General features: G+C 45.7%; 1 protein-coding gene across 2 annotated transcripts in view; it reads right to left on the bottom strand.

The window, feature by feature from the left end:
* Positions 1 to 18,517, bottom strand: part of XPO7 (exportin 7) — a 50,010-nt gene extending 31,493 nt beyond the window's left edge. For both annotated transcript variants that reach the window (XM_075043503.1, XM_075043504.1), the window contains exons 1-2: positions 18,430 to 18,517; positions 894 to 1,040 (exon numbers count right to left, since the gene is read on the bottom strand). In XM_075043503.1, the coding sequence (XP_074899604.1) occupies positions 894 to 1,040; positions 18,430 to 18,447 (165 nt within the window). In that variant the 5' untranslated portion in view covers positions 18,448 to 18,517. The remainder of the gene's footprint in view (positions 1 to 893; positions 1,041 to 18,429) is intronic.
* Positions 18,518 to 19,615: the final 1,098 nt, after the last annotated feature.

The following is a 19,615-nucleotide window of genomic DNA, read 5'->3' as shown; positions in this document are numbered from 1 at the left end:
ATCAGAGGAGCTTCAAATCAGTTTGTTTTGAATTCACTGGACTTCAAATTTAAAAAGTTAAATAATTTGCTTTGTGTAAGTTTGCTAAGCCTGTTAAGTGTCACTCTTCTCCCCCTCCCTTCACCACCACCTCCTCCTCCTCCTAGAGGAGTTACTCTTTACAACAAACAGGCTGTCTAATGTTTCCTATTTTTGTGAACAAGGCTCCAATCTGATAGATATGAAAGCTGGATGCACATTCTGCTGCAAGTCAAATCTTCCAAGATCATGTGGCAAAGCCATTTTAAACATTATTTGTGCTGATAGAAAGTAAAAACCAAATGGCCACTTAAAAAGAACGCTAAAAAAGTCAGGCAAGACTTACTGCTGGCGTATTTTACATCCTTTCTGTAACACTAATTCTAAAGCACATGATCTAATTTTCCCTGTTTTGAACTGCTGGATTATTAAGACAACACTATAGCAGGGGCAATTTTCCAAGGAAACATTCCAGAAGAAACACTGCTGGTTTTATCCCCTATGAACCTCTATGCACACACCATTTTCTCCCCAAAGCCTATAGAGAAGGCAGTGGTTCCCACAGTCTATGAAATACCACTGCCATAATAATGTTTTCAACTTAAAGCTTGACATGTCTGGGTGGTAGTCTGTGAAGAATGCAGCGAGGCCCACAAGACATTAGAATTGACAACCCTTTGTAGTAACCCCTGCAGCAGCATAATTAGCCATCAGAGCCAATGCTTTTTTTGGCACAGGCTGCCCACAAATTGAGATAACGTGAGATCATACTGGATATGGAATATAAAGACTGCATACCGGACCTTGGGGCTATTTCCCTTATCAATGCCCAAAATACCAACATACATTTTGGACAATTATATTGTTTTACATACACTCCCTCTTTCTAGAAGAAGCTGGCACTTGCTCAGGCAGTCTGGACTGTTGGTGAACTCAACCAAGGCTTTCTCTGCCTGGAGCCGTGTCGCAGTGTCTGTGGTCTCATACAGCTGCTTGCACAGGTTCTCTAGCTGGGCTAGGCTCTGGAATACAGGAAAACAAATCAATTAGTAATGAGAGGTTTAACAGTTCAGTTATGCAGAAGTTTTACCCAGGTTATATATACGTATACATACACACATAGATAATTTTACTGTTTGTGCAAAGGAAGGAAAACGCTCCAACTCGTAGTTTGTTCTTCCATCAACTAAATGCATTTAACCTACCAAATTACCTGTAGAGAAATTTCACAGCTACCTCTTATACCTGACAAAGTACCACATTGTCTTCCCACTTTCACCAATTTTTACCCAAACTCAGGCACCCACTCCCAGGGTCAGCGCTGACCCAGCCTGAATGCACCGTACCACGTGGCTGATGAGGTCTGGAAAACCTCACACACCTTGTGCTGTAATGGCGATAATCCTAACCTACCCATTTTAAATAGCAAAAAAACCATCCTCACGTCTAGCTTTTATGTCACACAGTGTCAAATCCTCACAAACTTAGTTTATATTCCCTTTGCAGGGCACCATAACAGACTTCAGCATCCCAGGATGCTGGAAAGATCTCACATTAAATCTTCCACATTACACATGCCAAAAATACCTAAAGCAGAACAGAGAAAATGAAGAATAGGATGGATGCCTTTGAGCGGTGTCTCTGTGAACACGTTTGAAGGGAAATAAAACTACCGGGCAGATTCTGTGTGCTCAAACAACTGGAAAATATTTGCCATAAACTGTGATCCAGGCAGATGGTTTCCCCCAGTGAAATCTTAGGTGTCCTAGTTAAAAAGTGGCTTCACAGATGGATATAAATACTCCCTCAGGTTCTTACTGCTAGATTAATAAGCAGGTATTTTCAACTGCTTTAGGGCTACATTCTAAGTTTCCAGGGGTAAATCATTACAAGCATACCATAACTTTTGTGCTTTTGTGCATTTGTAAAAAAGAGGATAGCATCAGTCGTCTAATTTATTTTTGGAGGACAGATTGTTATGCAAAAGCTGAGTTACGACAGGGTCAGCCGACAGATTCAAGTACCACATCAGCACACAGCTGAAAGCTTTCTTATACACAAGCGCAGCAATTCCACACCAAAAGCACACAGAAGGTTCTGATGCTCTGTTGCCAAGATGATCATCAGATAACATACTGTTAGAAGAAACACAGAGGGGTACCCTCTGCAAAAATTCTCTTACCTTGTACCATACTCCAGAGCTCTGATTTTTTTTTTTTTTCCAAACAGCAACTTCATGGAAAACGTTGCCCTGACAGCTTCATTACTTCAGAGAAATTACAGAACTTTGCCAAATGCCAGACAGCCGTTCAAAATACAGTTTTGTTTTTGAGAAAAGCAAAATCCAAAGACTTAAGCTCTGCACAGAAAATCCTCAAAAATCTAAGATTAATATAAACCATTATTAACCATAAACTATTATAAGCCATACTGACTGCAGTTAAGCATTGGTCAGCACCTGTCATTTCTTATAACAAATCCACTTTCAGTTACTTAAAATCAGTTGGCAGAGTCTACATACAGGAAGGTGCCTGCTTATGTGTATCATCTTCAGCCCAAGGACAAAACACCATTTCCCCCAGACCTCCAAAATCCCTGCGACCATTTATCAATTTGAAAAGCTACCATGACCACTCAGTCCACATGTGTACAATGGACCGAATCCTTGGGAAGCGGCTCAACCTGGCTCCACCATGCCGGTGGGACAGTGATGCATTGCAGCCCATGGTCCCACACCAAAGCACTGAACGCTGATCCGGAATGCTGATTGATTGCTCTACAAATAATTGTAGTTTACAATTTTAGAAAAAAACTACTTATTTTTTTACAAGTTTTACATCACCGTGCATTAATTCTTCAAGAAACTCAGGAATGGGGTTTCCCTACAGTCAGTTTTCTTCACACCTCTGAGAAACACCAATTCCCTGCGACTTTTTGTGAGTCGCATGGTGGCAATAACCATGGCTCCTTTTGTGCGACACTCACCATGACAAACACCCTTGTTTGTGCACAGTGTGCGATCTGTGCCAGCCTTCTTGCAGATTACAGTTAACTCCCTCGGAGCCAGAGGAAACACACGACCTCCAGGATTCAAACAAAACAACTCCAAAAAGCCAACCAGGCCAACCAAATAGCCTGTCTGCTGCCCAAGAGATACAGCACATAAGATCACCGTTAAATGCCCCATTAATGACACTGCGGTCATTAAAGCACAGTTTTCCTGTGGAGGGGGGAAAAAAAAAAAAAAATCACACACATGGAAAAGCTGGTCCAAATTATCCAGGAGTGTGAATCCAGCAACTCAATGGGAATAAACGTGCACTCTATTCACATTAGATTAAGCCAAGCATCTGCACTAGCTTTTAAATGTATTTTTAATACCCTGTCTCTTACTGTGCAGTGTTAGCTGTCCCAAGTGTCCCTGTCCAGACAATTCTCAAGTTGAAGTTCACTCAATAATTCTTCCTCACGGTATCCCCAGATACGCAGCTGCAGAGGGGGCTGCAGGATGGAGAGTATTTTGGGGCACAGCAGCAAAGCCCATGAGGGCACCTCAAAGGGAAAGCTGATGTCCCAACTTGGGAGTTTTCATCCATTATTTTACATTTGTGAATGGTCATTTTATGTTTTAATTTAATGTGCTCAAATATCCAAAAACAACATTCATGATAAGCTGTAATCCAACCAAATAAATTTCTCTGATGAAAAACGTTTAGGAATAATTTTTAGGGTTGTCTCACCAACAGATTCCTTTTCTCCTCTTGTGCCCTAACTCGATTATGCCTCACACAGACAGGCAGAACAGTTAAGCTGCCCTGACACTGCATTCCAGGTTTGCAACATTAAGTTTTCAGCACATTTTAATATTGCCATGAGGGCAATGGAGCTCCCCTCCTCTCTGCTGACGGGGTAGAAATCAGGCTAGCCTTACTCCAGCACCCAGCTTCAACAGTCAGAGATGTTCAGGCATTAGGGGTAGCAAGTAGGTGCAGATAATTTCACTACAAACACTGGGCAATACCTACTCTTTTAACCAAGATAAAAAAATACCATTTAGTGTAACGATTATGGAGGGCAAGTCCTCTGTATGTTCTAGATAAGGACTAAAGCATGAGACAGCAGAGTAGTTAAAACAGGGAGACATTCTGGCATCCCACTAGTGCTGCATGCATGGACTGCCTTACAGGACGGAAAGGTATGCGTCCGGTGAGCCGAGAAGGAACACACCACTGAAGACAATTACAACTAACCAAAACTTGTGTTCATGGCTCCTTTGAGAATGAACAGCTCCAAAAACTCTTTGTAAAAAGAAGAAACCCATCCTTTGCACCTAGGGAAGGCAAGGAGACGTTGATGAGGGCTCAGGGTAGCAGGGGAGCCGATGGGGACTCTGCATCCAGGGGGGCACCCCAGCGGCTGGGATGGCATTTTAGGAGAACTGCTGAGTCACAGGAGACAGCCCCAAGTGTCAAACACCTCCTCCTGCACAGGCTCCCAGCCTTCCGAATTGCTCTTATCTGCTCCTCACATGATGGCACTGAAATCCCAGGATTTTTCTACAGTTGCACATACCATATTCTATTAACACCTACTTGTACACCCAAAGTATTTTATGCAGTAACAAAAAAAACCCCACATGGTCCAATTTCTCTCATACATTGCACTGCAAAGGCTAAATGACAACCTGAAACACCGGCTATCTCCCAGCTTGGAGGATGTGTCTTAAATACATACCGAAAAGCCTAAACTGCCACTGAATTTTTCACATAACCACCTCTCGACTCCAAGCACGGCATAGACAACGATCACTTCACTTTTTGTCCTGTGTGCACACACATTTTTTTTCCCCTTTGAAGCCAAGACCCAAACAATGCCTACGCTTTTTCCTCCAATAAGTGTGGCAATTAATGCCTATTAATGGAAATCTGCATCCTATCTCAGTGTTCTTCTAAATCCAGCTTCCAGGCACGACATCTTATTATGTCACTGTCTACAAGCCTTAGACAATTTTTTTTGCAAACAGAAGTTGAATTAAGTTTGTGTCCACAGGAAAAAAAATCCCAAACCAGTATCATATGTTTGATTAATCTCCCCAAACTGAAGTTCCTACACTACAAAGCACTGGAGGATAATGCAACACATCCTACAATTGACTCCCAACACCATTGTATGCGGTAGAAGTGTTTTTCAACAAGGGAAGGTAAATATTTATCAGAAATCAGCAAACTCGACAAATGATTAGCAAAACTTCCACTCCCCTTCCCCCTCAAGAGCAACAAGCTCCAAGGGAAGTTTTGCTACAGACCGACAACCTACAGAGAGTTGGGAGACTCCTTTCCACCGGAGCCCAGCATGGAGTAAAGCTCTCTCCACCGCAGGCTGCATAGTCCTGAGCAGGAATTGCCTATCCATCAGCCTCATATGAAGTTTGCATCATGTTATTGCTTATTTTTTAATAATATCAAACACGGAGAAGTGAGTTTTCCTCCATATATGGCACTGACTTTGTACAATCTTGGCCTCAGATGCTTGTCCACTGAGAGTAGCTGTGAAGCTCAAAATGTGGAAAAAAACCCCCAACCTATCAATCTAATTTATACTACAAGCTACAAATAAAACTCGTCACTGTTCAGTGTTTTCCCCATGGTGAAGATAAACAATGTGTGATCATCTTTAAAATGATAAATACTACAAGGAAAGTAACAGCTACCTAAAAGGAGTCCCCAGGGGATGGCTGTGGAATTGATCTTGTATTACACGGTTGCTTAAGCAACGCTCTTTACATCCAAGGGCTGCAATAAGCTCTAGGCAGGTTTAGTTCAACAGAGTTTGACTTCGCCACGCTGACAGTTCCCATTTCAGAAAATTGAGGAAACGCACGCTGTGCTCGGCGCACTCAAGATGGCAGAGCCAGAAAGTAAGCAGGAGCGTACACAGCCAGCCCCGATCGCTCGGGGGAAGCAGCCAAGCAATAACCCCACAGATTCAGACATCTAAAATGGAGTATTTGGCTTAACAAGATCAATCCAAACTTTTCTGCTGCCTGGTGGTTCTTATCCTGAAGGATGTGCATTGCTGTAAATCCTCCAGGCACACATTGTTTCCAAGACATTCCTTCTTCCTGCCTTATGGTTACTGACTCCCCGAGCCAGAGATCCTGCAACATGTTTAATACAGTTATTTTTGTCCCAAGCACATTCATCCATTTAACATCCCCCAACTGATTCCCCCATATGTTATAACCAAAGCCAGGCTTTCCAAGTGCCGGGCAACTGCAGGGCAGGCAATAAGCATGCAACAGGCCCCAGAAGTAGTTACCTGTGTACCTCCAGGATGCAGCGTCACGGCGGTGGGAAGAGACCATAATCCATTCTTCCTTTCCCCCGAACATCATATGTCTAAGGAATATCGATTTCTGTATTTGCCAGTACACACGCGCACCCCTAGCACACGCGGCGTTAAAGCAAGTAACACGAGATGCAGTGCACGCTGCTTTAACACAGCACCCGAATCTTTGCGTTCAGTCCTATGCTGTCACTGGGCCTCAGCTGCACAGTGCGTGTCAGCTTCTGCTCTTCAAAGCTGTAGACATTAGCTAGCTTTCCTCAATTGCTTGCCGACTCTACAGCAAAACAGAGAGGAAGAAGATGCAGCATGCAGTCAGGGCTCCAAAACACTGTGTTTTAACAAATGCAACCGTGCAATGAAGATGCATTGCAGCAGTCAAAGGGCCCTGGTGTTTTAAGTGACTAAGGCTCAGAGAATGCCTCAGGTCACTTGATGAATGTCAGGTATTTCAAGCAAAAATAAAAAAGCTTTTAAGCTGAGCGATGCAACTATTAACTGCCAAGGACCAGGATGATGCACTTCGTAAGTACTCAGAGCTGTAAAAACCAAGGCCTCATGGCTCATCACCCTCATTTGTTAAGAGAATCTGAACAACAAATTGCCCATTTCCATTTACCCTACTAATAACAGAGAAAGCAAACCTACCTACACCCTTCCAGCACATCTCAAAATTATTTATTGTGGTAGTATTTTCAGGCATCTCCCTGAATCTCTCGGGGAATCAATAAAGAGCTCTCATTTCTTTCTCCAAGATGAACGGTGCTCAAGCGCAGATGGAGCAGGGCTGCCTTCAGGATTCAGCCCTGTCATTTTACTGCACAACGCTTTAGAGCAACTCGGCACACCACCCCAGAGAAACACTTCAAATTAACACTAACACTTCCCATAACTTAGCACTGACAACATATAACCTTGTGTGTTACAAAGAGCAGTTTCCATCCCAAAGAGCTTAAAGAAGAGGAACATGATACCCTTAGTGGGTGGTGAAACTGTTGAGAAACTCTTCAATATTCTAGTTGGGTGCAAACAAATACTAGTACATAATTTTATCAAGGCTTAGCTCTATAAGGACAGCCATTTGTTTAGCTATCTGCTAAGACATGAGAGAAAAGATAATGTAATGTTTGGCTTTCTAACACAGGGCATGTCCTAAGTGAGCAGTCCTGGAGCTAATTGTACCTCAGAGGGAGGTCAGTGGCACTGAGAACAGATCGAGGGCTAAAATCTCCAAGAGAAACCTCTACATTTTTGTGTTGTCAGGACTTCCAGATGCTAGCAGAATCCGTGTACATATACCAACAGCCACAAAATAAATTAAAAAGAGGTTTGACAATGCATCAGATTTATTTTTTTTAAACAATGAAACAGATGCAGTGAAAATGAGAATCATCCCTGCTTTCAGTGCTGGCCAGCTGGAAGTGTTTATTTCACCTTGACCGTGTTTTGGGTTTGCACATTTTTCATGCAGTACTGAGTCTGATATCATGCACAACTCAAACTGCTAATTGGAAGGTCTGACTCCTATGGAAAAATGGTCACATATCTATTATCTTCTCCGAACACTACATGTGATTGTGCAGCGTGACTCACCTGAATGCATAATTCAGTTGGAAGAGAAGGTTTGTTACAGAACAAACAGGAAAAGTAAAACAACAGAGATACAATGGCCCAAGGCACCAGCTTCTGGAGTCAACAGGGATAAGACCATCAATGGAAGAAAAAGTGGACAGGCTAGGAAGATGCACATGGCTGTAAACTATGGCAAATTTTTCTTGTATGGGAAATCTGCCAAACATACTTGAGGAAAGGTGAAGTTGAAAAAAATCCACTTGGTCTTATTTAAAAAAAAAATAAAATAAAAAATCTTTGAAAGTTAGCTAATTTCTGGAACAATAAATCACGTCCCATTTTGAAGAAACTGCCTCTATACCATGACAGATTTCTACTAAACTTAAGACAACCATTCCTGAGTTCAGTCCCCACTGATGCTGCTGAAGTAGTAACGAGAGATCCCTGGCAATTTAACACCTAGGAATGGCTGAATTACTGAATTCTACCCCAAGAAAGGCCTCTCTCCCAGCGGGAGGACTCAGCAGGGCCCTAGGCAAGGGCAGCAGCACAACTGGCCTGGTAACTGCAGCAAGCAGGTGCTCCTCCACTTTTGAGGATAAAAAAAAGGAAAGGTTGGAACAGCACCAACACCTTTGCTACAACAACAGGAGAATGAGTCACTCCTGTTTTTCTTTACCCTTTTATTTATATGCCACAGCTAATACACTGCTTCAGCAATCGCACACTTCTAACCTCTCTTTTTCAGAGCTGAACATTCCTTGTGCATCTGAGGGCTTTTCATTTGGCAGAGGTTGGCCATTTCCTAATGAGCAGCAACCAGGAAATTAGGAAACAGCAAGCACAACACACACACAGAACCACCACAGTGCTGGATACACGGCGATGAGAAAGCTGCAACCATTTGGATGAGCTAAACCTCTCAAAATTCCTTCTACCTGTTGATAACAACTACAGAACAATGTGTTATAAAGAGAAAGGAGTCGTGTCATGCAAATCAGCATTCCCTATTTCAGTAATGTGGGCACACAGTTGGGGCAGGTACCAAGGTCGCTGCATTTCCCTCAGTAGACAAAAATGTTTGTCCTATTATTAGAAGTAACAGTACAACCCAGATACCTCTAGGTGTGAATACAGTTTTAGAGAACAAACAGAATCGGATTTTGTGTATTTAGTCTGAAAGACACCTCTGACACCTTAGATAGTTATTTTGGAAGGATACAGAAAGCCTATGTTTCGTGCCTCAAAATCAGAAAAATCGGGCAACAGGCACCACAGTTCCTTGCCTGTGCAGGTCTGTAAGGTTCAGACAGATTCAAAGCACTGCCACCATATGATGTGAGCAGGAGCTGCAACTATGGAACAACCCTTTTCTCTAAACGGTACCATAAGCATTGTGGGGGATTATTTTTTATTTGTTTAGATAGCAGGATAACCCCTGTGGGGTGCCACTTTGGAGCACCACACAAAAAACAGTAACACACCTTCTACTCTTCTGACAGTTTTAGCTGAGTAATATTTTTTTCCTTTGAACTCTAGGAAGAACAGCTCATTTACAAAATTATCTGAACGAACTGAAAATTGCTTTTGAGGTCACAGATCCCCCTGCTTGCTTTGCATTTCTTTAAGAAGAGGAAAAAAAATAGTCTTCAGCATTGCCTCATCCCACCACATTCAGGACATGGAACAGAAGGTAAGGACTCTCATGGCAGATATCAGGGCCTAGGGAGAAAAACTAAGGCAACTGCACTACTGGGCAAGCTGCAGTGAAGCAAGCTGGCTTTCAGATTTCTGGGTCTTGTCCTGTCTAATAGCAGTAACAGACAACTTTCAGGGTACTCGCTTTGCAGAACAAGCCACCTTCAGGTGCGACAATCAATACCACATATCAAGGCACTGCGAGCACTAAGCATTTTACCCAAATGGGAATCAACTACCAAAAAACCCCAACAACTCAAGACCATGCCCCCCACACCAACAGGTCTGCACCAGGCATACAGCATGTGAATTTGTTTGAGACAAAGCTGTGCTCTGAGATGATGGTTCAGGAGAAAACAGAAGCCTTCCAAATACCCTGAAAACTCTGGAGGCACCTCCGGTCATATGAAATACTAAAGCTACCACAGGACTGCTCAAACTTGCCATCCAGAAACTGCAAAATAACCCAAGCACTGCAAATCACCCTCAACTGGTTAAACTAGGGCCAGCTACAGACATTATCAAGTGCTAGAAGAGAAACAACAGAATTAGTATTTTCCAGTACCATGTCCTTGGACTGTAACTCCTGTAATCAGTGTTCACAAACACTCTGAACAAGGGCAGAGTTTTCAAACAGGAATTCAACCAGAACACTTAGATGATACAGCAATAACACCCCTGTCCAATGGGAATATAGGAAACAGAGAATAATTAAGTCAGAATGATGGGCTGTGGAATAAGCCACGTAAAAGGTGCATTCAAGAACCATACATTACAGAAAATGCAACTGCAGGACAGACACAAATCCTTTGTAGATCTAGAGTTGTGAGTCCACAGGGTATACGGATGCAGAGCTCATTTTACTGGCAATAGATAAAAAGGATGGAAAGGACTTAAAGATGATCCTGAAGTGCAGCTATTTAGCAGAAAAATGGAGGCTATTTCTTCTATAAACTGATCTTACAACACAAGAAAACACATAGTCTGCTGGTAATCCTGCCACAAGGTGAAGCGACTGAATGATACGTTTCTCAACTAAGAAAAATCTTTCTGATGATCTTACCTAAACAGTGATCAGATTTGTCTGACATTAGGTAGACAAGACTGGAGCAAGAAGGCTTGCGTGAGCTGCAGAAAATAGTATGTCAGCTGGGACAGGAATTCTGACCCTTTCCTTGCAATAGCAGGAGTCCTCACTGCTGAGACCACAAAGGCCAAAAGGTGTTAAAACGTTCAGATTTCTAGATCACCTGCTTTTGTGGATCTGACTCCTCAGCCCCATCAGATTCAGTTCAAGTTAAATAGCTGAAGATTGCTCTCTCCCTCCTAATATATTCTCCCATCTCGAGAGACATGACTCCAGAGCTGCAAACAAACCCTGACGACAGCAGGTTAAAGCCTCTTCTCCATTGCCGAGTTACAAGGCCAGAGCCTATTTCAGCTATAAGCAGAGATAGGATGTTAATGAGCAGCACAGAAACATCCACGAAATGCTTCACAACCTTTGTGCTTTATACATCATTTTAATAACCCTAAACCCAGGTTATTTTAAATCCTACAGTTAGAAGGAAAAAGGCAATTATTAGTGCCAGACAGTCCAGATTTCTCCATGGCTGCCCAATGGCCGTGAGGGTGCCAAAATACCAAGTCACCTCGCGCTTGTGTGCCACGAGCATAAGGAAAGCAGCAACAGTGATGGTGCTGATCAGTCAACACAATCCAAGGCAAGTATGGGCCCTGTGCCAACCAGGCATGAAATAAAAACAATACAAACTAAATAAAAGAAAGCCATTGCTACTGACCCTGCCTTCACTTCCTGCTGCCTGGCTATACGGATACATACACATGATAGATTTGCTTTCTGACCTGTCAATGTGGGAAAGAAATCTTCAAAGCATCCCCATTCCCATTTGGAAAAAAAGAAGAAAAAAAAAATCTCCTTTTACAGAATTCATCCAGTAACCAGAAGTTCCCCATTACAACAAATCAAATTAAGATACTATTCAAGCTAGCAAAGTACTCAGCTGAAACAGGCAGGTAAGGACACAATTTGCCTGTCTGATTCTTGTAAATACCTTCTTGTTTGATTTTCTTGTTCTTGTGTTACTAATAAATTATACAATACCGAACAACATGTTAAAAGGAGAACTGTAAACTTCAATTTAAAAAGTTCAGCTAGAAATCCACAATTACACTTTAAACTACCAAAATGCTGCAAGCAGAAGGAAGTGCCCTTACACTATATATGCAGTTTGAATGATCTCAAACAAGGGAAAAGGGGAGAAGGCAGTCAGTTAAAAGATGAAACACATTTTTCTCTTCTAGTGCTAAAACATAACTTTTTTGGTCTCAAGCTGGGTGTTGATTTACATGCAAGACTCGTACCAGGTAAGTCCTGGTAAGCCAGACAGCCCCGTGAGCACACAGCGTGATGTTTAACCAGCGCTCCTGCTCCAGGTACTGCAGCGTGATACACGACATGGCATGCCAGGACGTCCTGGCATGGCACTCTCCTCTGCCCACCTGCAGCATGGGCAAAATTGCAGAAGACACAGCTCAAAGCAGCTATAAACAACAGGAGAACACATTACACAGTGCAATCACTGGCCAATTGCACCCAAAAATAGTTTAAATTGTCAAAGACCTGCTAAAAAAATACTTCTTGTTCACAGTACTCAACTGTGGCATGTTATTTTTCTGAAGTGCAGCATATTTTTCAGCCTGGAGAATTACGTGTGATTTCCAGAGCAGGACAACAGGAAAGGGGAGAAGGAAGAGAAGGATCAGACCACCAAAGCACATTTATAATGGAGATCTTGCATCACCCAATATTCAAAGTATGCTACCAGTCAGATGTCAAGCACCAGAGCGTAAAGCTGATGTTCTACCCTGACCACACCAGGGCAACGAGCTTCCCCCTGGCAAACAATTACCAGAGTTAGCAGGGACCATGAATAAACTTCACATTTTGTCCTTAATGAGAAACAAAAGCAAAAATGTCAAGCTTCTGCTGAGGTATTTTCTGGTTGGTTTAGCAACTATGCTCCAACAGTACCTTTTATTAGTTTGGTAGAACTAACACATACTAAAAATAACCAACAAGAGCACCACTGTCGTCAACAACTGCATGTATGAGGCCACACCAACCATCAATTCAGTGACAGATCCTTATGGTCTGGCCTGACTTTGAAGGTGTAAGAAGCATTTAATTAAAACTCTTCCCCCTAAGTAGGTCTAAGTCCTATATTCCTTGCACAATCAAGAACAGGGAGAACCCAAAACAAGCAGAAAGGACCTACCGCCCGCTAGCTGCCCAATCAGTGGGCTCTGACTTAAGGCTATCAGAGATAGGAAGGCTGCGAGCAACACCTTATCATGTTAACACCTCAGTGTGTTTGACTCCTACATTTCCAGAGGTTACACCAACCAGGCTTGACTGGAAAACTAAACAATTTTTACCGTGGTCTTTTCCACTACTGCAAACCCACTATTGAGAAAAAGCCAACTGTGCCAAAGTTAGATGAGCAAAGAAATAACAAAACCCTTCTTGCAAATCAAAGCTGAAGATGCGCAGAGAGCGTCACAGGGGCCAGGTGGTACCAGCATTGCAATCGCACAAAAGGCCAAAGATGCACAAGCATAATTACGTTGGGAAGAATGAGAGTGACCTCAGACACAGACAGCGCTGGTTACTCTTGTAAAAAAAAGTAGATTCTTGCAGCTAAGCCACACAACGGTATCACCAGAAAAGCATCACAAACTATTCATAAATGCCTTCTTGAAACCACAGCTTAGAAGCAGGAAGACAAAAATTACACTTTTGCTGGCAATTTTACATAGTAAAAATGTAACTTCTTGAACATTGCTTTAGTAAGCCTGAGCCCTGTAGACTCATAAAACACAACTGCGCTGCCCAAAACCAAGGGCAATGAGACATTATTAACAGTAATAAAGTTCTTGAGCTACAGAGCATTCAGTGTTCTCTTAAAATGATTAAAATGAACAAATCCTCCTTAATTGTATTAGTGTTGACTACCCGAGGGAACATAGCTCAGTCGCTAAAGCAGGGAGAGGAGACCAGCCATCTGACAGCATGCTCACAGCCCCGACCTGGCCGCTCCACTCCTCTCCTCTCTGCCCTTCTTTTACTGTCATAGGCACCCAGCTCATGCTGAACTGAGCTTTGCCTTCCCCCTTTGTGCTACAGAAGTTTTGAGATCTTCAGGTGAACTATTATGGGTAGAATTATAACTTAAATACAGAGTAGCTCCAGCCCACTGAATTCAGTGACAAAATCTCCCACAGGCTTCCGTGAGGCCAGGATTTCATGCCGAGCCCGCCTCTCGGCAGTCTGCTAATGAGCGTGAAAACCCACAACGAAGCCACCGCGTTCTCCTCTCCCATCTGGGCTGCTTCAAAACACCATCATCTGGAGGAGAGGGACAGCGGGCTGGGGCTGCTGCCAGCACCTATGTATTGGACACCTCACCTGCTACCTAAGGGACCTCCAAAGTATGCTCCAGATGTCAGCTGGGGGACCAGGAATAAACTGCTGGCCATGGAGTCCCCAGAGCTGAAGAGGAGTGTCCACTTTTATCAAGTTTATCAAAGTCTGGCCGCAGAGATCTTGAGATACTGAACTGCAACTCTATACCTCCACCTTTCAGCTGAAATCCAACTCTCAACACCTTCCACTGGTATTCTGCAACTTTGATGCTGAGCATCCAAACAGCACAGTTAAAAAGCGCATAACTAAAAAAAAAAAAGCTTAATTTACAAAAGAAATGCTGCCAGCTCTATTTTTAGTCAAACCAGTGTTTCCACCTCCCCAGGTCCAGAGCATTCCCTTGGGCTATTCTGAGATAAACACAATTCCTTAGTAAGAGCTTTCAGCGAGTCCAATGACACACGGAAGGTAAAAGCTTGAACAAATGAAAAAGTATTCTAAGCAATTTGTAGTTGGGCAGCAGGCTACATCGTGACTCTTTTACCAAGCGAGTGCAAGGTTACCGAGATATCAAATGGGAAACACGCATCTTAGTCTCCAGGGTTTCCTCTGGATCAAGCTGAATGTTATAGATTTCTAGAGCCAAATTAGATTTTGTGTTTGAGCCAAAACAACGCCCTTTAGAATATAGAAACACACAAGAAAAAAAAAAAATTGGGGTCCTATTAGGGATGGAGAAGGAATTGCCCTAGGAAACAGTCTTGAAAAAACAAGTCGTGTCCCCCTCAGGATACAAGTACAGCACAAAGGAGCCTCCAACACCAGTGAGAAAATCCCTGTGTCCTTCCTCACACTCACATGGTGTGACCCATTTCTGTGAATTACAAACACGTGGTGGCCGTGACACCAGACTGCCTACCCAAACACTTTTATATTTTTTTTTTTTCCCATTGAGCTTCCTCCACAATGGTATCAAGATGAAATAAGTCACTTCTGTCTGCAGCCCACCCGGTGCATCTGGAGGCCCCAGCAGAACCTGCACACTCAACTGCTCCAAACACGCAAGTTTTCTGGCTTGGAGCAAAGCGCTGCCAGCTCATTTAACAGTTAAAAAGATGGAAAACAGTCTCTGGGATTTGAAACACCCAGTCCTGAACCTAAAAACTGATAGTGTGGAAGCAAAAAATGGGATAAATTTTCCTTTTTAGATGCCAGATTTTGTATTTTTCTATTACAAGTAGCCACACCTCAGCACCTGTCTTGTTACCTCTCACTGGCCCAAATTTCTTTCATTTCAACTTGGAGTCAAGCTACTGAGAACAGAGCGCAGAAGTGACAACAACTTTTAATCAGTGCAATGAATTTTTTAAATTCAATACAAATGAGACATTCAATACATGAAGTCACAGAATTCTTCATCATCATCATCATCCTGCAACAAATGTTCTCCTGCAGGAACATTCACATTTAGTAAGTGTATCCCATTTTAGGGCAGCACCATGGGAAACATCTAAGGGGCCAGGAAAGTGGAAGAAAAACAAAGATGACATAAATCTGTTTTCAAGAAGGGGAAAAATAGGGGGAAGTGTATTTGTATTTGCCCACAAAGCTAATGGCAATGACATCCTCACTACTTTCCTCTGTCTCTACTGCGTGCAAGTTTAAGTGATGCTTACAAGACTTGGAACAGACAGAAATATTAATTCCAAACAAGATCATATGAGCTTTTTGAGAAGTGGGAAAGTTGGTGGACAGCAATTTGCTTTAAGACCATAGGACTTCTTTTCAGCTACACAAAATCATCTGATTCTCTCTGCTCCTGTATCAGTATCACTGCATCCTTTGTTTCCAGACACTGAACAGTCCCCCCTTGAAGAGCTGCTCAACAGGAAAGCACCACAGACAGCTTTGACTACACGATTCCCACCAACAAAACTGGTGGGCTTGTTCACCATTTGCATGTCTGTTTTTTAAAGATGAGAACACGAGATTCTGTTTCATTATGGCCTTAAAAGTTTGTCTTTATCCTTACTGCTGCTCCATATTGTAAAGTAAATAACTTCAGTGCAGAGGCAGTCTATAAATAATCACATATTAGCACACCAGGTACAACTCCAGGAAGTTCCACTGTGAACAGGTAACACCCAACCCAAAGCTCTCATGAAGCAGCAGCAAGACCTCACTACCTGCTAAACTCTGCATAGCTTTTGACAGCCAGTATTTATTTGCAAATCCCTGTTCCCATTAAAACAGGACCAACTCCCACAGCATATGCCATAAAAACAACTCTCTCAATTATTCACACTGATAGTCAACATCTCCCGGCGATGCTGGATAACTCAATAACCTTTCTGTTAAAGGAACATGACGTCTGATAGGGGAGCCTCCGCAACTTAGCTCAAATCTTATGTCCAAAAGACTGACATTTCAGGCTATGGCAAGACCTCTCACCAAAAATTTAATCTATTAATAAAAACCACTACTTCCTCCAGCCACAAAAATCCACAATCAGTCTTGAAGGGAACCTCTCGCTCTCCTTTCTGAGGGAAAGCTCCTCAGAGCTCCTGCTTAATGCCTTTACCTGGAGCAGAGAGAAAAGAGAGACAATAAAAAGCAAGCAAACCCCATCCAGTTGCAGCACATAACAATTTTGTTAGCTATATTTGTCCTGTACAGGAACTGCACCAAGCTGCAGGTGCCTTAACCGTATTTGCAAATCAGTTTTCCTCCAAGTGGAACATCTTCCAAGCCTCTGACGTTAAACTTTAACTAACCAAGTTGAACGCAGCAATTGCAACCCTCTTCTTACGGCTCAAACTTCCATTTGCTCAATTCAATATTTAACAAAGAAAAGCAGGGTACGAAGCACAATTTTAAAGCAACAAGAGCAGCTGTTTCACCTGCCATCAGTGTCAAATGGCAGGCTCGCCCGCTAAGTTTTAAAGGTAGGGCTTGACTCACGACAAACGAATTCAGAGTTACTTCAGTAAATTTAGAGCCTGAGAATTGTTTAATAATGCAGTAATTTCTCTCCTCCCCTGAGATTACCCAAGAGACATTTGCCAGCAACCTTGCCAGACAACCTGAGAGCTGCACGGCTCTATTCTGAGTTAATAAACTGCTCACCCTTGTGGTTCACAAGGGTATCATGTGAAGAATATATTTATTTAAAAGTTGCATAGATAATATGTAACTACCAGTGTCATTACAGTTTAGCCAGTCTTTTGGACACCATGCAAATCCTGCGCAAGTTCAACTAAAATATTATGCAAAAAAAACCCCAAAACCAAACCCTCACCGTTTCCCCCAGCTGTATCTATTTTTACTTTTTCTGTCAATGGCAGGACTGACTCTTCAGAGGCTTTTCCATCCCACCACGCAAGCCTGACTCGGTTAAAGCCACTGTCACCTTTGATTTGCCTCCCGGCTCCCGTCCACGACAACCACGCACTTATCCACGCAGGGTTTTGTTTTTAACGCCAATCAAAACAGTTTACCTAAACGCCAAGACTCCCTCGCAGCTGGAAAATAAAACAAACACGGCTGGGAAAAGCAAGGATGCGAATCCCAAAGCCGGGAAGAAGGACGGCGGCTGCAAGGGGCCAAGCTCCCGCAAAGACACCGGGAATGGCGGGGGGGTGTTACCGAGGGGGCTGTGGCAGCGGGGGTGGGTGCCGGAGCCCAGCCGGCTGCTCCTTTCCAAGGCGGGCAGGGGGATCCGAGTTTCCTTTCCCCAAACGTTTGCTACCGGCCTTGCCAGAAAACTCCACAGCGGCGGCGGGAGGAGGCGAAGGCCGCTCGGCCGGTAAACACCGGCGGGCTGCAGCCGCCCTCCCCGCGGTTGAAGTCGCCCTCCCGGCGGCCCTCCGCCCCGGGGAGGCCGGGTCGGGCCTCGCCGGTGACACATGTCAAAGCCTGGAACCGTCCGGGGCTCGCCCGGCAAACACCGCCCGGGGAGGCCGCGCCGCCGGCCCAGCGAGGCCGCTCGCCCCCGCGCCCGCCATGCCAGTGCCCGCGTCCCCGTTCCCCCCCCACACACACACACCCCGCCGCCCGGCCTACAAGAGGCGGAGGACCGGGGCCGCGCTGCCGCGGGGCGGGAGAAGAACGGGGAACCACTGCGGCGGCGGCGGCACCTCCACCGCGGGGCCTGCGGGCCCGCTGCCACCCCCGCCGCGCCTCGCCTCGCCGGGCCGGGCCTGGCCTCACAGCGCCCGGCCGGGCCTACCCGCGGCCCCGCCGAGGTCCGACCCCGCGGCAGAGCCGGCCGGCCGGGGAAGAGAGGACAGGTTCATCCCGCCCGGCCCTACGGACGGTCGTGTCCGTGTGTGTGTGTCCCCCCCCCTCACCTGCACATGATCCGCCATTTTGCTCCATTCATGCTCCGCTCCCTCCGCCTCCGCCGGGCCCGGCACGCGCCCGCCCCCCCCCCCCCAACCAACCAACCCCGCGCCGCCCGCGCGCACGCGCGACGGCCCCCGCCGCGCCTGCGCCGACCGACCGGCCCCGCCCCGGCCCCCCCCCCTCTCCTCCCCACCTCCTCCTGCCCCGCCCCGCCGCGCTGCGCTGGCGCGCTGGCTGCGGCGCAGGTGACGTCATGACGGCAGCGACGCACGGAGGGAGGGGCGGGCTTTGTTGACATGGCTCTTAAAGGGGCCGCGGGGGCCACCGGACGCCGCTTGCCCTCTGTTTGCAGGGCCCGCAGCGTCTCGAACCGGCGTTCCCAGTGTCCTGCAGCCGTGCCCCCAGTTCCCTGCACCAGCGCTCCCACTTAGCCCAGCCAGGGACAAGCCTGCTGGCCCAGCAGCCCCTGCACCGGTGCTCCCAGTGCCCCCAGTGTCCCCAGTACCCAGCACCAGTGCACCCAGTGCCTGGCAGCCATGCCCACAGTTCCCGGCAGCTATGCCCACAGTTCCCTGCACCAGTGCTCCCAGTTAGCCCAGCCAGAGGCAAGCCTGCTGGCCCAGCAGCCCCTGCACCAGTCCTCCCAGTTACCCCAGCCCCTGCACCAGTGCTCCTGGTGCTTCCAGTGCTCCCAGTACCCAGCACCAGCGCACCCAGTGCCCGGCGACAGCATTCCCAGTGTCCTGCAGCTGTGTCCCCAGTTCCCTGCACCAGTGCTCCCAGTTAGCCCAGCCCCTGCACCAGTGCTCCCGGTGCTTCCAGTGCTCCCAGTACCCCACACCAGTGCACCCAGTGTCCCGCAACCACATCCCTGCACCCGGTTCCTTGCAACAATGCCCTCCAGTTACCCCAGCCCAGCACCAGTGCCCCAGCAGCCCCTGCACCAGTGCTCCCAGTTACCCCAACCCCTGCACCAGTGCTCCCAGTTACCCCAGCCTCACGCCTCCTCCAGCCCTGGCCCAGTGCCGAGGCGGCAGCCGGGGCTGCGTGGTGGCAGCTGAGCCCCAGCACAGTCAGCCCAGCTCCCCACTGGTCACCCAGCACCCTTGGGTGCTCCTTCGCAGGGGGACAGCCCTGGTTTTTTGGGGGGTGGCTGTGGATGCGGGGGCCTCTCCTGGCCTGAGGATGAAG

Source organism: Buteo buteo, chromosome 12, assembly GCF_964188355.1.
Source record: "Buteo buteo chromosome 12, bButBut1.hap1.1, whole genome shotgun sequence".
NCBI lineage: Eukaryota > Metazoa > Chordata > Aves > Accipitriformes > Accipitridae > Buteo > Buteo buteo.
The sequence above is the reverse complement of the archived record's forward strand: the minus strand, read 5'-3'. Positions and strand labels throughout refer to the sequence as shown.